Source organism: Tenrec ecaudatus, chromosome 5, assembly GCF_050624435.1.
Source record: "Tenrec ecaudatus isolate mTenEca1 chromosome 5, mTenEca1.hap1, whole genome shotgun sequence".
Classification (NCBI taxonomy): Eukaryota; Metazoa; Chordata; class Mammalia; order Afrosoricida; family Tenrecidae; genus Tenrec; species Tenrec ecaudatus.
In genome coordinates, this window is record NC_134534.1 from 158,219,223 (window position 1) to 158,241,655 (window position 22,433).

At 42.3% G+C, this 22,433-nt stretch overlaps 1 protein-coding gene across 1 annotated transcript in view; it reads left to right on the plus strand.

The window, feature by feature from the left end:
* VIPR2 (vasoactive intestinal peptide receptor 2) overlaps positions 1-22,433 on the plus strand; it is a 163,494-nt gene that overhangs the window by 106,864 nt on the left and 34,197 nt on the right. The window contains exon 5 of the mRNA XM_075550159.1: positions 19,483-19,580. Coding sequence (XP_075406274.1) covers positions 19,483-19,580 — 98 coding nt within the window. The remainder of the gene's footprint in view (positions 1-19,482; positions 19,581-22,433) is intronic.

A 22,433-nucleotide genomic window follows, 5' to 3' on the forward strand; every position in this document is an offset into this window, starting at 1 on the left:
ATGACTGCTTGTTTACCTTCAAGCATTTAAGACCCCAGACACTATCTCTTTTGATAGCCGGGCACCATCACCTTTCTTCACATTTGCTTATTCGCCCGCTTTGTCTTCAGCAATTGGGTCAGGAAGGTGAGCATCATTGAATGCCAATTTAATAGAAGAAAGTATTCTTGCATTGAGGGAGTACTTGAGTAGAGACCCAATGTCCTTCCACCACCTTAATACTAAACCTATATTATACATAAATGCACAAAGATCTATTTTCCCATCATATATAAATATATTTGCATATGTATATGTCTTTATCTAGACCTCTATAAATGCCCTTTGCCTCCCAGCTCTTTCCTCTATTTCCCTTGATTTTCCTCCCGTCCCACTATCATGCTCAGTCCCCATCAGGAAAGACTACCTTCCATCATGCATGTAATCACCTTCAGTGATGCCCACAGTGGAATCGCCTCATTCTTCACTCCCCAATAGACAACTCATTTGGGAAAAAAAAAAGAAACAGCCGTTATATCCTTTGGGCATATACATTTTTATAAATTCTTGCCTTTTATAATGAGATGAAAGCCAGCTGCTTTTTTGGATACATGGACCCTTTAAATGAAGTATTTCTAGGGAAAAAAATCATTCTAAGGTGATCTTAATTACCTAAAAATATTATGACTCTTGCTTTTTCACACAGCAGATGAAATTTGAAACACAATTAGGGTATATACTCGTAAAAGTTGAGTTTTTCAGCACATGTTTTATGCAGTCTTTGTGGTAAAATTAGGTGCCTCAGCTGATATTCAGGTCGGCTTATGCTCGAGTATATATGGTATATAAACCTTGGGTTCAGTATAATTAAGGCTATAATTTAAATTTTTTGTGTTAAATGATGGTGAAAAACTCATTTGAACTGAGAAAAATCAAAGTGTGTATTCCATAACAGCCTCCTCCCATGATTCACCTGAGGATACTTTGCTTGAGTCCAGAGGTGTGCAGCAAACAGACTCGGGGTAACAGGAAGATGCTCAGTGTCTCACAAGAAAGCCTGCCAAGGGCAGAATTCTTCCAGTAGTGAGCTATTGTGCTAATTAAGACAGAAATTCAGATTACATTGGTGTGACTTTTTTTCCACGGGATAGTTAATAAGCTAGTAATTTGGACTACAGTAAAGGCTAGTTATTGTAATTATACATGTGGGGCTATTTAGGTAATTTTTATATACCTTACTATACTTGTGAGATGTCTTTTATTCCTGTTGTATACGTGCAGAAACTAGCGTTAACATTATTAAGTGGCTTGTCAGTAGCACAGCCTGGATTGAGCCATAAAACCATCTGGTTCCAAATGTCAAGTTAGTCGATTGTGGCAGATGCAGTTGGGTTAAATGGGCATTTCTTGGTTCCTTAGGGATCCTCCCATAGCTTCTGCCTTCTCCTTCATGCTGTGATGTCTGCTTCAACTCACATCCACCTTATGCAAAGCAGAATGGGCGTTTGCCTTGTGCGGTGCCAACTTCATGACCATGTTTAACCTAGTGTTTCACTTGGCTAGCAGCGGGGTGCTTTAGCATGGGCGCCTCCAGGGAGCCTGTTCTTTACAAAGTCCATAGTCTGCTCCGTGATCTGCACCAACACCACGGTTTGAGGGCTTCGATCCTGGCCGCCTTGGTTTCTTCTGCGTCTACTTTGACCTTGTAATTCAAAAGCGATTAGGTTTAGAATCTGCCCTGCCCTGGAATGGCCTTTCTGGGTTGAAGACCCTATGCTGTTATAACCTCGACTAATCACAGTAGTAGATTGCATTGTTGGAGACGATCCCAGTAAACTAGATGACGTTGCATCACAGGCAAAGGGGTTAGGAATCCAGCACACGTGTTCAGAAACATAGTTCCACCTGTCATGGTCAAGTATCTTATCCTGTTACCCTGGTTAGGTAAAAACTGATCATTAAATTCTGCCAGACATTCAGAGTAATTTTATGTGTGTGTAGAAACGTCATTAGAACAGAATTTGTAAATGGCCCCCTCATCCCTGCAGAGGAACAGCGTATTCTGATGGCAAGTAAGTGGGATAGCATCAGCTTTAGTTGCCACTTTCCCCACGAGATCTGCATCCCTAATTACGCCATGTTTCAGGAGAGCCCAGCACCGCTAGAAGTCTGCTAAGTGTCAGAGAGCACCCAGTGTAAACTACGGATGATATTCATGAATAACTAAGATGTGGTGTGTGTGTGTGTGTGTGTGTGTGTGTGTGTGTGTGTGTGTGTGTGTGTGTGTGAAACAAAGAAACTGGGGGGAAATTCATAAAAATATAAAAAGGAAAGAATATACTAGGACTTAACTCTGTAAACGTTCCTGTCTTTTTCACTCTTGCATGTCGATTTAAGAATATCATCATGCTTTTGTTCAGGAAAGCTTGTTTCTTTTTTAAACAATTTATTAGGGGCTCATACAGCTCTTATCACAGTCCATACATATACATACATCAATTGTATAAAGCACATCTGTACATTCTTTGCCCTAATCATTTTCTTATTTTTTTGTCCTCTTTTCTTTTTTTTATATTTTATTAGGGACTCATACAATTCTTATCACAATCCATACATATACATACATCAATTGTATAAATCATATCCATACATCCCCTGCCCCAATCATTCTCAAAGCATTTGCTTTCCACTTAAGCCCTTTGCATCAGGTCCTCTTTTTTTTCCCCCTCCCACTCCACTCCCATCTCCCTAATGTGCCCTTGGTAATTTATACATCGTTATTTTGTCATATCTTGCCCTATCCGGAGTCTCCCCCCCCCCCTTCTCTGCCGTCCCTCTCCCAGGGAGGAGGTCACATGTGGATCCTTTTAATCAGTTCCCCCTTTCCAACCCACTTGCCCTCCACTCTCCCAGCATCGCCCCTTACGAAAGCTTGTTTCATTGTGCTTTTAATTTTGGGTTTTGTTAATGAAATGTTATATATGAGGGTACATAAAAAGGTATCATTACTAGGGCTCTAATACTTATTTTGATGGTTTTATTCCAAACAAAAGACGTTTAAAGATGTCTCTGTGACCCCCTGGGTGCCTTCAAAATAAAGGTCTCATCAAAACAGTGGCTTCTGAATGGGATGTGTTGGACCAGTTCAAGGCAGAGAAGTCAGCTCAGAAATTCATAGCAACTGATTTGGGGATTTCCATAAAGAACACAGAATACGAACAGGGACATACTAAGAAGGAGTTTTAAGAAAATTGAAAACTACATTGAGGAGAAAATGTTGAGAAGTATTTTTCCCATCCAATCAGGGCACCCGCTCATTATTTGAGGGTAGCAGGGCTGAGACTAAGAGAATTTTATTGGGAAACCATGTTGGATTAACCCCTTGACCTTGCTCTTGTCCTTCCAGATGGCTTCTCCCCACCCCACCACACCACAAAAAAAAACCAAAAAACTCAAAAGATTTACACAGAACATAATACGAGCCCCTCGGGTATGCCAAAACAGTCATTTAGGCATGGTGTTAATTGAAGAGAACAAAATTCTCTTCCATCTCCAAGACATGGAAACACTTCCTTCAGAGTGTACAGACTGCGATTGAGGAAGTCTGGAGAAACAATAGCTTTACACTTTGATAATTTTGGCTAATGAATCTGTCTATGACTTGGTAGCAATACCTTTTGACTTATCCTCATAGAAGGAACATGTTCCCGAATCAGTCAGGATGGTCTTTGAAAATAGAATGTTTACTGGCAATGTGATGTTCTGCTTTATGACTACCCCGAAATTACTCAACACCACAGATCATGTCTAATATTTTGCTACTGATTAATCACAAAGCAAAATTGACCACTGTATGAGAGCCTACATTCTGAGGTACTTGGTTTGTGGAAGAATGCAGTTACGCTTGGAATTCTAACTTCCTCTATAGCCTGAACACTGGTTCAGAATCCACTTTAATTTCTTTAAGTTACTTTCCTAAGGCCGACCTTTCAGTTCCCGTAATGATGCAGGTACAGAGGTACAAGATGCCTCTTGAGGAGGTATCAGTGCACAACCCTTACCAGAAACTGCCTGCACGCGCAGATGCCTGGCATGTGTTGCCACGTGCAGTCTTCACACTTTGGACTTCACAAAGAGTCTACATGGCACTAAGAAGACCATTCTGTCCTCCCTTCTAAGGAGCATTCTGGCTTTACTTCCAAGACAAATCTCTTTGTTCAGCATACAGACTGAATAAGTATGGTGAAAGGATACAACCCTGACGTACACCTTTCTTGATTTTAAACCATGAAATACTAACTTGCTCTGTTCAAACAACTACCTCGTGATCCATGTGGAGGTTCCTCATAAGCCCCATGAAGTGTTCTGGAATTCACATTTTTCTCAATATTATCCATAATTGGTGATGATCTATACAATGGAATGCCTTTACATAATAAAACACAAATAAATATTTTAACAAAATGATTTAATCATTTAAGTAACCAGAGTAGGCTTTCTTAAGTGATTGAAAACCTGAGAGGTCTGAAGTTGAAACCAGCTTTCAGCAAACAAGTATAACTCACCATGTGGACTTTCTATTAGTAAACAAAGTAGCAAACAAACAAAAGTTTAATTTATACCTATCTCAATTGATCCACAATCAATGCTTATGGAAACAGCAAGAGTTCAAATGGCATTGGGTGAATCAACTGCACAAGACCTCTTAAAACAAGGTGGTTACTTTGAGGACTAAGGTGTGCCTGACCCAAGCCATCATATTTTCCATTGTTTTACATGCTTTTGAAAGTAATACATTGAGTAGAAAGAGTGAAGACAAATTGATGTGTTTGAATATGGTTCTGGCAAAGAATATTGAAAATACCATGGACTTCCAAAAGATCAAACCTATCTCTCTGGAAGGAGTACAACTACAACACTCCTTTCAGGCAAGGATGGAGAGACTTCATCTCACTTTGGACATGTTATCAAGAGCGACAAGTTTCTGGTGAGAAGCTGCGTGCTTGGTAAATTCGAGGACAGGCGAAAGGGAGGCCCCTGACAAGAGGAAGTGATGCGGTGGCTGCAACAATGGGCTCAAACGTAAGATGAGAGAAGGGCACAGGACGGAGAAGTGTTTCATTCTTTTGTACATAGGGTTGCTATGAGTCAGAGCCCAGTCGTACCTAACAACGACAACAATTCTATTTCCAGTTCAAACGTCGTTTTCAGGAACAGCCTCCCAAACAAATGCTCATGTGGGGAACATGTGACTGAGTTGCTCGTGGGTGAAACTATCTCTTAGTCATCTTTGTGTTTCCCAAGGCACTCCGGTGCCTAGAGCAAACTAAGTGTCAAATGAGCCCATTAAAGTAATCACTGATGCCAAGAAATAAAAAATCTTACATACAGAGGAAAGTAGGATTAAAAAGCCCCTGTTATAAATCTGCCAAAAGTGATTAATAAAATGCAGCGGTGGTCTTTCAAAATACATAGCCGAAATTCCCAGGAAGGCAAGTTATTTCAGAGGAAGAACGGAGAGCCAGAGTGATGGACAGGGCTGGCCTCCTGGTCCCTGGGACATTGGCTGGTTTTATTAGTGAAGAGAACCAGGTGTCACAGCCTCACATAACAGGACGAGATCCTAAGCTCATGGAAAGTAGGCTACTGAAATTTAGACCTCCTCATAAAGCCAGGGTTTGTAAGCACTTGGCCTTCACTGACCACCACCCTTGCGTTGATTGCAACCAACAAATGTTGCCCTTGTGTGCATCAGAGCAGAGTGATGCCCCATAGGCTTCTCAGAAATAGCTTTCTGGGGCTTTTTTCCGGCACACCTTTGGTTCAGCTTGAACTGCCCATCTTTGGGTTAGAGAGCCTATTAACCCCAGTGAAAGAGGTAAGAGAACCCAGAAATTTAATCATGGAGGTGGCCAGGAAGGTTTCTTTTTCAACAGTGGCTTTCTATGAGGGAAATTTTACAAGTCCTTCCTGATAATTTGTCACCTAGTCTTCAACAAATTGAATTATCTCTTCTATCCATGGCACACAAATAAGGTATGGAGGACTCTTACCTCAGGAATTGATCAGGATTACCTTTCTGCTGGTCATGAAAGCCAGCCATCTCGGAAGAAGGGACAGAGAGACTCTCATGACCGTCAAGGAAAAAGAGCCATCGATGGACCATGTGAGAAATCCCTGCTGAAATGGTAAAGGCAGCAAAGGCATCAGAGGCCACAGCACTGAGCCCATGAAACGGAGCAGTGGATTTCTCAACCCCTGGAAGGAGACTGGCTTGCTGAGTGAGGTACACTTTGGACATTCACCAGAGCTAAAGGAGCTTGTATCACTTGCTCAACAAGGGAAGAGGCCAAGAGACTACATGACAGAGAGACTCAAGGACCAAAAGGCTAAATCTGACCTCCTCCAACTTCAGGAGGAGAAGGAGAGTATAACTCCATATCTGTCCAAGGATGAGATTTGTGAAGCAGCAGCTAGACTTATCTCCACCTTCCATTTTCTTTACCCAATTCTGACGCCAGCCTTCCTTCCATGACCCTCCTCCTCTGCGGGGTTTGATGATCCATTGCAGTGGCCATTCTGAACTCAGAGACAATGCTCACGGTGATGGGGGTATTAGGGAAGTTCGGATTACCCTAAGTCACAATCAGATAGCATTATAAGGAACAAATAGCCAGGTCTTTATTCCAAGGTGCCTCTGAGTATGCTCAAATGACAACTTGTTGTTTAAAAACCTGGTTAAACAATTACTGCACAGCAAGTGACCCAGGTGATGAAGAGTAGTAAAAAAGATGTGAAATTGTGTACAACATCCTACTATTCAATGAAAATATAATAAAAATAGGACCACATGTTATTTGGCATTACTTACATATGCAGTTACAATGCAAAGGCAGACATGGACCAGACGAAAACCACATTCAGGGAAGTAGTTACCTGGGATAGAGAGGGAATGGAAAAAGAGATATGCCCCATACGTTGACAAGGGACTTCTGGTATAATTTCATTCTGTTGTGGTTTTCTCAGGGCTTTCTTGGCAGTAATACATTTTCATTATTCTGTTCTCTCTGTGTTTGGTAGACTTAAAAGATTTCACTTTCTAATGGTTTCCTGTGCATTCTTGTCACACGATGAACTAATGGAAAGCTGCTGGCTCTACCCTAGCCCTATTTATAATACCTCAGTCAGAAAAAAAGAAAACGAACAAAACCCTAAAATTAGCACTACTGTTGAGAATGTTTGTGGAGCCCGAGTCTGTCATATATTTTCTGCTTGGAAGTGGGGTGTAGGCACTGACATCTGAGAGCAGAAAAAACGACGAAAACCTCAGAAGGAGTTCACCCCTGCTGGCCGGATTTGCTATTGCCATCACACGGGCAGAATGTGTGTTGTTTTGTTTGGGAATAAGTACAGTCAGAATGCTCTTTAGAGACCAGGATAGCTGCCAGACTTCATCGCATGTACTTTGGACATGTTGTCAGGAGAAACCAGTCTCTGGAGAAGCACATCATGCGTGGTCAAGTAGAGGGGCAGTGAGAAAGAGGAAGACTTCAACAAAAGGGGTGGGCACAGTGGTTACATCAGTGGGCTCAAACACAGCAACAGTTGTGAGGATGGCCCAGGCCTGGGCAGTTTCCCTCTGTTGTACGTCGGGTCACTGAGTTGAAGCAGACTCAGCGGCACCTAACGACAACGTCTCATGGAAGCCTCCTCCAGCGCTTTCAGAACTTTGCTACACAAATCAGTTCCATCTCTGCTAATTAGAAACCTAGATCACGAATTACCCGGGTGAAGGAGTAGCCTCAGCTGTTAGTCCCACATGCACACACAATGGGGAGCACAGAGGTCTCGCCATACAGGAATATTTTCTGTCTCTATTCAAGCATCATGTTTAACCATACGTTGATCATTTCTGTTGGCATGGTAGGGGAGTGGAAGAGCATCGAGGTCAGATGCCTTTTCAATGACTGCTCAGCAATTTTCTGACAGATTTAATTTGGCTTTTGGCCTGTGTATAGAAGGAAAAAATACTAAAAGATGGTTGCTTTTTTTGTTCGGTTTGGGATAAAAGCATAGAAATTGAGTTCAACTGCTTCGGTCACTGCAAGCTATTGGAAGTTAATAGCAGTTGCTTAAGCTCTGAACATTAATTTTTACAGCTGTGGGGATGGAAGTATTTATGAATCACCAGTTCCATGTGCCATAAAGCTGTGGAGAGTTAGCTCAAAAGAAGACCCTCAGCCAAATGGATGGGCACAGTGGCTCCCACAACGAGCTCAAATATTAACAATAGTTGGGGTGCCAGCCAGGCAGTTTCCTTCTGTTGTACAGAGGGTTGTAGGATTGCTATGGATCTGACTCACAGGCACCAAACAATAATAATACCATTTGCCGTGGGGTTGATTCTGACTCACAGTAAACTCTTGGGTCAGGGTAAAACTGTATTTCCATAGGTTTTCAGTAGCTCAGTATTCTCAATAAATCCACATTTCTGACTCATGAACCAGTTGGTTTTTCCTTCTCAACACAAAGGTCAGCACTTCTGAGGTTAGCCCTGAAGATCCTGCCACCTGAGCCTATTTCAAGAGGAACTTCTGACTGGGGGTGTTGACACCTCGTGACTCTTCCCACCTTGCAATTTCCCTGCTGTTCAGTCAGCCATGGACCCAGACTCTGTAACACATTTACTTCTCTTTGGGCAAGTAGAACTGATCGTATTAAGCTTAGGAGACCATCTCTTGTCCTTAGCTTTGACAGACTCTTAGATCTATGGGGAAAACTTCAAGGTCTTGCAAATGTTTCTGTTGAAAATCGGTTCTGGAATTAACTTCTGCTGTCACTGAGACTTCCCTTGAAGTCACAGCTGTGTAGATCATGCCCCTCTCTTTACCAAATTTGTGCGCTTCCTGCTGGATTATTCTTTCTTTTTCTAGTAGGAAATTGTGGCCTTTTTTAGAATTCTGTAATGATCAAGGCTATTGTACAGTCTTGGGATCTAAAATACCCACACTGGGCAGAGCATTTTTCTTGTTGAAAGAAAAGATGACAGCATTGCAGATCATGAGATGGGTGTGACTTACTGGTATCTGGAGGACATCACTTCATCACTTACACTGAGTTCCAGGCCATCAATGAGAACGTTTGCATTGCTTGGAAAGGGTAATCCTTTGTGTGTGAGAAGGAAGACACTACCAAGCCATAACCCCGGACCAAGAACTTCCCGTTTGTGTTAGTCTGAGTAAACTAGAGAAACAAATTCAGAGAGACACTCATATGTGTATAAGAAAGAGCTTTATATATAAGAGCAATTGAATATTGAGAAAACAGCCCAGCCCAGATCACGTCCATAAGTCTGGTAATTGCCCATATGTCCAATACCAATCTATAAACTCCTCTTCAGACTCACGAAGCACATGCCATGATGCTGAAGACAGGATGATCAGAGGCCAGTGGTCAGCTAGATCCTGATAAGCATCGTGAGGATAAAGTTGATGCTGTTTTAAAACTCATCAGATCTTCATTTGGGAATATCAACCCAAGATCTATATGCTTATGAAGTGATGAGAAACGTTTAATTAGGATGTAAGGAGCAGCTCTTTCATGACCTACATAACCTTCATAACCCAGTACTCGAATGATGAGCTCCATCCAGCATCACTGCCTAACTAAAGACTGTAGTGACTGGGGTGTCCCTGGGTCATGTAAATGGTTGTTGAACACTACTGCTAAAAGCTGGATTGGTGGTTCGAGTTCACCAAGAAGTGCCTTGGAGGAAATGGCTGGTGATCCACTTCAGACATACCATTAGAGTGACAGGATAGAATTATAAGACCCAAAGAGAAATAGGCAACCACTCTCATCGAGCATCGGAGCTCAGCTCTGCTCAGACACACGAGTCTCCGTGAGTTGGGATTGACCCATGGCAGTTGGTTCCTATCCTGACTGGAAAAAGGCACAGAGCCCCTTGGCACCAACAGCAGGGAGGTGTGGGGCCTATAGGACAGAGTGGGCTTCGTGTGTGATGTGTTGATGTTCGATCCGTGATCCTCTGTGCCAGTGTAAAGGCAAGGCCAGCTTCCACCCCGCCAGGGAGGACCTTGAACCCTGTTTCTAAAAGGTTGAATCCCTGTGGTTACGCTTGCTTTGCACTGACCACTCCGAGAGAATGAGGAGGAAGCAGCCCTACTCCGGTCTCTGTGCTGTCGAACACATCTAAGAGATGACCCTAAAAGAAGGACTGGCCTGTCCAGGTCCTCCCAGCTACTAATCCACTTAAAGTCTGGCTCCACAACCAAGCACTTTGTTCTCAGGCTGTCCAGCTTGACTGTGTCTATTCTGGCTGCCTTTACAAAATACTTTAATTCTCTTAGAGTTCATTATTTTTTTAATCATTTTAGTAGGGGTTCATACAACTCTATTACAATCCATACATTCATCAATGGTATAAAGCACATTTGAACACTCATTGCCCTCATCATTCTCAAAACATTTGCTTTCCACTTAAGCCCCGGCATCAGCTCCTCCTTTTTCCCCTCCCTCCCCGTTCCTCCCTCCCTCATGAACCCTTGAAAATTTATTAATTATTATTTTGTCATATCTTTCCCTGTCTGATGTCTCCCTTCACCCACTTTTCTGTTGTCCGTCCCCCAGGGAGAAGGTCACATGTAGATCCTTGTAATCAGTTCCCCCTTTCCAACCCACCCTCCCCCTCTACACTCCCAGTATCGCCACTCACACCAGTGGTCCTGAAGGGATCATCCACCCTGGAGTCCCTGTGTTTCTGGTTCCTATCTGTACCAGTGTACATCTTCTGTTTTGGGATCATGATAGTTCAGGGGGAGGAAGTATTTAGGAACTAGAGGAAGTTGTATTTTTCATCGTAGCTACATCGCACCCTGACTGACTCGTCTTCTCCCCGAGACCCCTCTGTAAGGGGATCTCCAGCAGCCTACAAATGGGCTTTGAGTCTCCACTCTGCACCCCCCACCTCTTTCACTATGGTAAGATTTTTTTTTTGTTCTGATCATGCCTGATACCTGATCCCTTCAACACCTCGTGATCAGACAGGCTGGTGTGCTTCTTCCATGTGGGCTTTGTTGCTTCTGAGCTAGATGGCCACTTGTTTACCTTCAAGCCTTTAAGACCCCAGATGCTATATCTTTTGATAGCCGGGCACCATCAGCTTTCTTCACATTTACTTATTCGCCCACTTTGTCTTCAGCAGTTGTGTCAGGAAGGTGAGCATCATGGAATGCCAGTTTAATAGAACAAGATATTCTTGCATTGAGGGAGTACTTGAGTGGAGGCCCCATGTCCTTCTGCTACCTTACTACTAAACCTATAAATATATGCACAGAGATCTATTTCCCCATCCTCATATATAAATATATTTGCATTTGTACATGTCCTTATCTAGATCTCTATAAATGCCCTTTACCTCCCAGCTCTTTCCTCTATTTCCCTTGCCTTTCCTCCCGTCCCACTATCATGCTCAGTCCCCACCTGGGTTTCAGCTATACCTCTTTTATTACATTACCCTTGATTATGCCCTACCAGAACTCCCACACCCTACTCACCACCAATTTGGGTCACTTGTTGTTCCCATGTCCCTGGGTTTGTTAACACCACTACTAAGCGTGGGGACAAGGGGCATCCTTGCCTGGTCCCCTTTTTCAGTGGGATTTTGTTAGCCTTTTCTCCATTGACTACCATGTTGGCTGTTGGTTTTTCATATATAACTTGTCTAGAGGAATTTTCATTCCATTTCTATCTTCTCAAGTATCTTAAACAGGAATTGGTGTTGGATGTTGTCGAATGCTTTTTCTGCATCTATCAATATTATCATGTGGTTCTTATAGTTTTTCATGTCAATGTGATGAATAATACTAATGGTCTTTCATATGTTGAACCATCCCTGCATCTCTGGTATGAATTCCACTTGGTCATGGTAAATTGTTTGTTTTGTATACTTTTGTATTGTTTAGTATTTTGTTAAGGATTTTTGCATTGATGTTCATTGGGGATATTGGTCTGTGGTTCTCGATTCTTGTGGATCCTTGCCCAGTTTGGGTTTCAGAGTTATACTAGCTTCATAGAAGGAGTTCAGGAGTTTGCCATCTTTTTCTGTGTTCTGTAAGAGTTCGTGGAGGATTGGTGTTAGTTCTTCCCTAAATGCTTGGTAGAATTCTCCAGTGAAGCCATCTGGTCCAGGGGATTTTTTGTTAGTAATTCCTTGATAACCTTTTCTATTTCTTATATTGTTATGGGTCTGTTGAGATTCTTGATGTCCGTTGAGGATAGTCTAGGGAGGGATTGTTTTTCCAAGAATTTGTCCATGTCTTCCAAATTGTTGAATTCATTGGAGTACAATCCTTCAAAGTACTGTGTCATTATCCTTTTGACTTCGTTAGGGTCTATTGTAATGTCCCCTCTGTCATCCCTTATTCTTGCTATTGAGATTTGTTCCCTCCTTTCTTTGGTTAGGTTTGCCAGTGGTATGTTGATCCTGTTTATCCTTTCAAAGAACCAACTTTTAGCAGCATTAATTTTTTCCATAGTTTTCTTGTTTTCCCTCTCCTGAATCTCAGCCCTGATTTTTATAATTTCTTTTCTTTTTCTATTAGTAGAATTGTCCTGCTGACTCTGCTCTAGTTGTAAATTTTGTGCCAGCATATTAACCATGAGTCTCTCTTCCTTTCTCAGGTGTGCTTGTATTGCTATGAAACTTCCTCTGATAATTGCCTATGCTGTGTCCCATACGTTTTGGCACGTCATGTGCTCATTCTTGTTGGTTTCTAGTAATTTCCTAATTTCATCTCTGATCTGTGCCAGTACGTACTCCTTTTACAGTAGAGTTATTTATCCTCCAGTTGTTTTCTCTTGTTCATCTTCTTTTTGTTGATTTCCATCCTTATGACACAGTAGTCAGAGTTCTGTACTATACCAATGTGCTTAAATTTATGTAGATCCACCTTATGCCCCAGCATGTGGTCTATCTTCCAATATGTGCCATGTGGGCTTGAGAAGAATGTGAATTTTTTTTAATTTGGATGAAAAGCTCTGTATCAGGTCAAATTGTCTAATTGTTGTGTTTAGATCTCTAGCCTCCTTGTTGAGTTTCCCTGTGATCTACATTTTTCAGAGAGTGGTGTGTTGAAGTCACCCACTATAATTGTTGAGGCTGTGATTTCTTTTTCAATCTTTTGGAGTGTTTGGTTGACATATTCAGCGGGTCTCTAATTCGGGGAATGTGTTTACAATGCTTAGTGGGTCATTGTCTACCATTCCCTTGAGCATTATAGAGTGTCCCTCATTATCTCTTTTTATGGTTTGCACTTTGAGGTCAATTTTATCCAAGATTAGGATTGCAACCCCTGCTTTTTTTTTGAATTGTTGTTTGCTTGGTATGACTTTCTCCAGCCTTTACTTCTCAGCCTATTTTTGTCTGTATCCTTGAAATGTGTCTCCTGTAGGCAGCAGATTGATGGGTTGTGTTTTCTAAGTCAGTCTGCTAGTCTTCATCTTTTAATACCTGAGTTCAGGCCATTGATATTCAGGGTTATTATCTCTATCTGCGGACTCTGTGATGTCATCTTATACCTTTTGTGTTGGGTGTTTTCCTACTTTCCTTTCTCATTAGCCTGTTGTGCGTGTGTGTCTATCATTCTTGAATTCTTTCCATCCTTAAGCCAATGCTATCTTGGGGTCTGTTTTCTCTTTGTTGCCTTCTGGGTGAGATTGTTCTATGTGGCGGTTTCTTATTTATGCTCGATGAGTGTTGTTCTTCTGCCCATACTGGGTCAGCAAGGATCTTTTGTAGAGCTGGTTTTCTTTTAACGTATTCATTAAGTTTTTCCTTGTCTGGGAAGACACTTACTTCTCCATCTATCTTGATTGATAATTTGGCTGGGTATTCTTGGTTTGCATTGTTTTCCTTCAATTTTTGGAATATGTTACTGCACTCTCTCCTTTTCTTCATAGTTTCTGCTGATAGGCCTGAGCATATTCTTATTTGGGAACTTTTATATGTGATTGCTTTTTTTCCCCTAGCTGCTCTCATGATTTTCTCCTTTTCCTCAAAGTTGGATAAACTATGCCTTTGTGTCTTCTTCTTGGGATTCAGTATAGCTAATGTTCTTTCAGCATCCTGAATGGTTATCTGATTTTCATTTATTAATCTGGGAAAATATTCCTCCAAGAATTCTCTCACTGTTGTTGCAGATGACTTCTTTGTTGTGTCTTCCTCCAGTAAGCCAATAATTCTAATGTTGTTCCGCTTCATAGCATCAAACATAGCTCTTAGATTTTCTTCAGCTTCTCTGATATTCTTATTAGATTTTTGTTCGTGTTTGGTAAAGTCTGCTTGGCTGTCCTCCAGCTCACTGATGCAGTTCTCTGCTTCCTCCAGTCAATTCTTGAGGTCTGTGTTTCCGCTACTGGTTTTTGTTATCTCCTTCCTAAGCTCCTGTATTTCCCTTTGGTGTATGGTCTTTATCTCCTCTATCACTTCATCCTTTTTGTGTATTGTTTCCTTCATATCCTATATGACTCCAAGCAGCTTTCTAAAAATTGCTTTCTGTGGCAGCTTAATGTCTGCTTCTTCTATGCATGTTGTTATGTTCAGGACATCATCTGTCATTGCTTTTGTTTTTCCTGTTGTTTCGTTAAGGTCGTTGGAGCTGATAGCTGTTTACATTGACCTGTTTTAGAGGAGCCAGGTACCATTTTCCAGGGAGTTGAAGAGCACTGGCTCTCTCTGGGAGATTTGTAGGAATGTTTCTTCGAACTGCCAACTGCTAATTTCACTATGGAATTCACCTACCACTTTATCCTACTATGGCTTCCCTATCAGGGGAGTGCCCCAAAAGGCTGGTGGGTTGTCTGCTTTGGTGTTGCAGAGGTTGGGCAGATGTTCCTGCAACAGCTTGCTTGGAAAGTTGAGTGTTGGCTGAGCTGCCCTATGCCCCCAGGTATACAGGCAGGAATTCCCCTGTGAGAAGTTGGGCAGAGTATCCCCTGGAGGGAAAGCAGGACTTTCCCTAGCCTCAAGCTAGGTACACGGGGTGGAGTTCACCTAGCTGGGTGTGGTACAAGCATAAATTCCCTCGGTTAAATGGAGTGGTCTAGAAAAAAAAAATGGAGTGGTCTAGAGGTCAGCAGTGGAGTGTGAGAGAACAGGAAAGAGAGGAGAAAAAATTTTTTTTAAGTAAGACCTCTTTAGACTATGCAGGAATATAGAGAAGAGAGGGATAGAAAAGCAACAATGTCGCTGACCCTGATCCCAGCTGTGGAGCTGGGAGGGTTTAGTCCCTGCCCTGAAGCAGGCAGGTGCAAACTGTGGCTGTGTTGATACCAAGCCACCCTACAGGCTCCAAATAGTTCCGGCTCTGGCAGACAGTGGCGGGGCCAAGGTCAAGCCCCAGCGGGCTTCCACTGAGGTAAGCAAAAAGCCACCAGCCCCTCAAAACCCCGTGGGTCTTTGCCTCCTTATCTTTATGATGCTGCTTCTGTGTTCCAGCCGCGTTGGATTTCCCTCTAATCAATCTCCTGGGCTGAATTCTCCTTAGGGTTCATTCTTATCCTGCCAAAATCCTCACACAGAATGAATCTAAATCTGCTGCCTCAGAAGTCCCTTGTACCCATTCATTTTTGTTCCATGCTTCCTTCCATCCCTTCATTTATTCATCACCCTTCATTCCTACCCTGGAACCGACTACATAGTAGTTCCTTGTAAAGACATGCAGTAACGTAGTCTAGGGTAGACCCATGGTTCAAGGGCAGAGGGGCCCTGGGCGAGGAGGGACCCAACCAATTGGATGATAAAGTCTATATGGTTGCTAATTGCCATGGAGTCAGATCCAACCCTGATGACCCCGTCTGTGCAGAATCTGACATCTCTCTAGGACTGTCAAATCTGTAGCCTTTCAGAAAGAAGTCCCTAGGCTTGTCTCCTAAGGCACAGCAGGGTGGGATTAAAATTGCCAGCCTCTGCTAGCAATAGAGTGCTTAATGCTTTGCCTCCTCCAAGGAATTTGTAAAAATAATGCAAAGAATAACAACCACTCAGGATCCCAACAGCAGGAGGAATGGCTAGTGCAATGTTTTATGCGTTGCTTCTCCCCATGCATGTTTGCTTATTTGCCAGTTTGTTTACTGACTTGAGGTTACATAGATTATGTAATTTGGTTTTTCCAATATTCTCTGTCATGGACTTTTCAAGTAAATATCCAGTCTCGTGGTTTTACATACCATCCATTCGCTGACAGCTCCTCATTGAATAGCCCTGGTCCAGACCTTTCTCTTGAACTCCAGCCTGCTGTGGACAGCTGGTATCCTGCATGCCCCTTGGAATGTCCCGTGGGTACTTCAAACTTAACCTGTTCCTCCTGCAGCTTTCTGTTGTCAGTTGATGGTAACTTTATCCTTCCACTTATTTTGCTCCAGCCAAAACCTTGGGAATCATCCTTGGCTTCGTTTTCTCATCCTCTTCATTCTCTCATCTTGTGTCTGATCTATCAGGAAATCCTATTAGCCCTGTCTTCAAATCATGGTCTATTAGGACTTGACCACTTGCTCATCACCTTGGGTCAAAATGACCATGACATCTCATGAGGTATTCCAGTGGTCATGCCAGAGTCCCATGCAGTCATCCATTACCTTATGCACCTATCCTCAGCCCAGAACACAGAGGCGCTATCAGATGATGAACTCATTGTTCAAATCCCTCCACCAGTCACATCTCACACAGAGCCAAAGGCCACAGGGACACCACAGCCACTAGACCCTGCTGTATAATCTGTCCCTCCCCAATTCTCTCAGTGCTTCACTCACTGGTCTAGCCACATTGGTAGTTATTCCTGGAATTCTCTAGAATCATTCTTGCCTTGGGCCTTTGCAAGACCTCCCTGGTAATACTGATACTTGGTTAGGCTTAAAAATCAGAGAACCACATGAGTAATGAGGACGCGATAGGGAGTTGACAAGCACAAATCCTGAGTCCCTACTCTAGACCTCCCTCGTCACTGTTTCTCTGAGGGAGGCCTGAAAGCCACCCTTTGTCCCTTGAAGAGTTCTCAGGCAGGTGGCACACACACCACCCCCACCACCCCATTGCACAGACAGGACACAAAGACAGATGTAGGTCAGAGAATCTTTCTCAGCCAAGGTACTGAGAAGCTTGGTGTTCCAAGTATCTGCGGTGGGCACTTCAAGCATCTGGGGAATGCGAGCAGTCACTTGCATCAGCACTCTGAGTATGAAACGGGACATGTCTGGTAAGACATGTCTGAGTATGAAACGGGACATGTCTGGTACTCAGCACTCTGAGTATGAAACGGGACATCAGCACTCTGAGTATGAAACGGGACATGTCTGAGTATGAAACGGGACATGTCTGGTTTTAGTAATCTGTGTGTAGAGTACCAGGTCAGACCTTGTGGCAATATAGAAACCCAAAACACAGAGAGCACACCTCCTCTCTAAAGGACAGTGACCTGGAGACAAATGCACTGCACTCCTTCATTCATTCGGTGGTATTTACTGAGTGCCAGGTCTGTGCCTGGCACTGCACCTCATGATCAAGAGCCAATAGATATGCATTGGGCTAATTATTAACTAACAAAGCAAAATAAGATAAAGCACAAGCTGATAATGGTCCAGGATCATTGAGAAAGATGAGCAGAAGTTGGTTTGGATAAAGTCAGAGACAATACCTTAAAGCGAGGAGCTTTTGAGCTCCGCTGGAAGGTGAGAGTAGGTGAGAGGATGTGTGTATCCCTGAGGAGAAGCAGCACAGCCTGGATAGGTGGTCGTGCCAGGATTCAAGACTGAGTATGAGGGATCAGAGCTCCTCACTCCACTCCTGAGCTCCTGAGAAAGAAAAAGGAGAACCAGGGAGAGGAGAACTGGACATCGAATACCATGTGCTACACCACACTGAACACTTTTGTGAAGTCCCTACCCGAACAGTGCCCAGGTGCCTACTAGAATTCAAATCTAAATACAGCATATTTCCAAGTAATAGACAGTATGTTTATAATTAAGCACAGAAGTAATAAAAGCATAGCTCTCTTTGTCATGTATTAAATTTTTATTGTAAAATAACAATGAGGTTTAATACTATTTATGTTGATTTCTTAAGACCACTTGGCAAAAATGCAACCCACTGTGTAAAAATATGTTTATTGGGTTTTTTTTTTTTTTGCTTCTTCAGTCTATTTTATAGGAATGAGGCCTTTTCTTCAAGGAGGAAAAAAAAACATGAGCCAGGAGATAGCCTCTAGAAATCATGAATGTCCTTTTAGGTGCTGCTACCTTTATCATGATCAACAGAGATATTATTCTAGAAGAACCCGATTTTTTTTTCTGTTTGACTTCATATGTTAATCCAGGTAGACTAGATAAACAAATCCAGAGATATTCATATAGGTGTAAGAGAGAGGTTTATATCAAAGAGTAATTGTACATTAAGAAAACATCCCCAAAATAAAGAAAGAAAGAAAGAAAGAAAACATCCCAGCCCAGTCCAGATCAAGTCCATAAGTCTGATGTTAGCCCATATATCCGATATTAGTCCATAAATTCCTTTTTGACTCAGGCAGCACATGCAATGAAGCCAAATGCAGGAAGGCCACAGGCCATGTAGAAAGGCCTATGGATTCAGTGGCGGTGGCCGCATCTCCAGGGCTCTGGCTGCCATCGGAATGGCTCCGCGTGACTCTTCAACAGAAAGGTCGAACAGAAAGGGTATGACCTGCCTCCAGAGAGAAAGACAGGATGTGACTCCATCCCTTCCCTCTTTCTGGAGGAGACATGATATTGTCTACCTACCACACTTCATATTATGGTAACATTCTCAGGGTTTCTGTCACAGTGATTATTACTAACCTCCGTCTGTTCCTGCTGACAGATTCATGGGGATTAAAAGTATCACGTGAGAAAGTCTGCTATGCTAAGAAATGTTAAGAAAATAAAAATTATAAGAGACTGCAGTCTAACTCCGGGTCTCTACTGGTTAGCTTGCCTTTACCCCAGGAACTGTGCCATGTACCTACAAAGCACCATGGTTTTGCGATGCAGTACACTCAGGCTTGTGACACGCAGTGGCATTTTGCTGCTCCCTTGGAGCTCATGCTCCTTGAGAAGCCCTGCTATTGCAACCCAGAGTCCGGAGCTCTCCGGAAACCGAATGGGGCACTCACTGCCTTTCTTCGAATTTTCTTGAAGTGGCAGATCATATTGCTTCTAGTAGATTCACTTCAGAAAAAAACAATCCACGGTCATTCTTATCAAATTGTGGGGGGGGGGGGGGGTGGTGGGGAGGCAAATGCACGCTTTGATCCAGAATGAAGGTTAAAATCGTATAGACGGGTCGGTGTAAACCCAGGTGATGAAGAAGAGGAGGTTCCTCTATGAAGGGAGGGTATGTAATCAAGACTGGGTTATCGTGCCTGTTACTTGATGCTGGCCACCAAGAGCTTACTCATCTCTTTTGTTTTTTTGTAGATCACGTTTTATATTCTGGTGAAGGCCGTTTACACCTTGGGGTACAGTGTGTCTCTGATTTCCCTCACAACCGGAAGTATCATTCTTTGCCTTTTCAGGTAAGGAGAGGAAACGTGAAGTTCCACAGACTGTGGGATGGACAGGTTTTCAGTTTAACTGGGCATATCCAAGGAAGGCAGACAATCTCTGCTTCCATGTTTAGCACCCGTCTCCCAGGTGAGAGCATCGCCTCTGTGCTAAATCGGTCAACCTCTCCTGGAGAGCCCTAGTGTCAGGCATGGTGCAGTGTTTCTGTGATTATTGAAACACTCTGCATTTCACACATCGAGAGAAAGTACTGACTTGAATAAGGAGCTGGCTCCGCTTTTGTTTAGTAAATAGTCAACAGTCACACAAAAGTTTTGACAATATGGAATCAGTATGATCATGCCCTTACTGAGACGCTCCTGAGTTTGGGTGGCTGTTGGTCCACTGAAAGGCAGTCTAACGTAGTTAGGAGCATGCAAGCTGGAGTCTGTTGGGGTTCAAATCCTGGATCAGTTTCTTAGTAGTTGTGTGGAAAAATTGTGGTCTCAGAAAAATTACTCAACCTTTTGATGCATCTAATACCAAGGGAGGCTACTTTGAACATTTTTTGTGAAGATTCAAGGTGTTAGTAGACCTAAATGCTTAAGTACATCCATCGTATGCGGTACCACCAACACAACTGATGCTTGTCTTCTGGTAGTTGGTCAGAGTTGGAGGGTAGAGGCTTTGTTTCTTTCTGGAAAAAGTTAATAATCACATTTATGATTCAACCTATCTTTTATACATCATTAGCACTAAATAAAATAGATGATACCAAACAGTGTTTTGATCCACACATCTTTTTCTTTGCTAAAATGTACTTCATATGCCAGCTCATATATCACATAAAATCAATTATGCAACAAATGGAATTATTTTGGGAACCTCACAAACAGCTCATTAGGATGTCAATAATGCAATTAAAATAAATTACTAAGGACTAATAAAGAACAGTGGATATTAAGAAACCCAGGAAATATAATTAAGTTATACTTTTAATTCTGTAAGCCTTCAGCTTTATCAGGTAGTTCATAATTCTCAGAATGTCGGAACCCAAAACCAAACCCACTGCCATCAAGTTCGTTCTGATTCCTAGCAACCTAGAGGGAAGAGTGGTGCTGCCCATTTGGGTTTATGAGACTGACTGTCTGCTCCCCTAGAGATGGACAGTCTCATCTTTCTCCCCCGGGCAGCTAATGGGTTCAAATTGCTAACCAAAAAAGTATAGGGAAGAGCTATAATTGTCTATTTCTTTCCTTTTTTAAAAAAAAGATACCATATTAATGTTTGCTCTATTTATCCTTTGTATTTTACTATATATTTTTAATGTTCAAATTGCCAAAGAGAAAGAAAATGAAAATGTAGGGAGGTTACTCCCACAAGGCAGTATTTCTTGCTGTTGTACATTGGGTCACTGTGAGTCGGAACTGACTAGATGGCACCTAACAATAACAAGCTGGCACAGAGTTATTTAAACTAGACACATTACAACTTATTTTGAAAGAGCTTTTATATTGCATTATTCATATTCTTGGCATACTTTAGTTTCCTCAGCCTGTGCAGAGTGACATATTGAATGAGCTAAACTAATCGGCTGTGGAGTTCTTGCACTTATGGGCATTGGTCTCTAGGAACCTTTAAAATGGCTTTTGTAGGCATCGAGCCCAATCTTCTGTAATAGACCTCATCTGTCACCTGCCTCTGGCATCTTTTAGTTAGTTTTTTTAAAGATATCTCTTCAGGAGAAGTTGTTCTGCTGCCTGTTGAGAATGTGACACGTCCTAGAAAAAGCATCCCAAGTCACTGCCCTTCCGACAGCATCTGTTGGGTGTAGTTATGGGATACCACTTTACTAGAGTCAGGTGAGAGGGAATTGATTCTTGAAACCCAGATTCTAAAGATAAAAGGCTTCATTGTCTCAGTGATTATGTCCAGGAAACAGATTTCTTTTCAGAATTCTTTTCATGGAACATTTATCCTCTGTAACCATCTCAAAGCTCAGAAAGCATTAAGTAACAATGGGCTTTTACACACCGAATTAGTGGAATGACATATATTTTCAACCAAGTCCTAAAATGCTAAGAAACGTAACCAGCATGAGTTGCTTGGGTGGCTTGCTAACTGGAATGCGGGACAGATAGAAATCCCAACCACATTTGGTAGAAAGACATGATGAACATGATGGGGAACAAGGGGGAATGACCTAAGAAAAGTAGTTTGAATTGCTGAAAAACCAAGTTATCTTGACAGTAGACATACATTCCCAAAGAAGTGGTCCCATAAAGAGAAATAGAGGGGACGCAGGCACATGTACTAGAGAGAGAGCAAATGTTCTGTAGCCACTTCCCAGCACAATGTGGCACAATCACAGCAGCTCAGAACGCTCCCTGAAACACAAGGAAATGTTCATGTTATATTTAATAAGCCTTGTGATCCTTTAAAATGTTGGAAATAAACCTAGTGATCACGCATACGTTAAGAAAATGTTGTTAGGTGGCTGCATCTTTTAGATAGCTCCAGTGTTTACAAAATGAGCCCAGTAGAGCAGATCGAGAGCGCCTCCTCATAACCGTGCACTGTCAGTACCGTGCCTCTGCCCCTTGGCGCCAGAGGTTGATTTGCCTTTTTAAAAAATGCTCTTGTAATCCTACCAGAGGTACTCCTGTGTCGTTGGGTCCTTTGATTAGACATTTTGCCACTCATTTCATGTTCTTGATCAAGTTATAGTCTCATTCATGACTGTAGAGTATTTCAGTTGAAGAAGATACAATTTTTGTATCCATTCAACTGTTCATGGGTATATTGATGGTTTTCCATTTGATGTTCTTAGATACAGAAGGCTGCTGTGAACATTTTTAGGCATTATTTCTTGCACATATGTACAC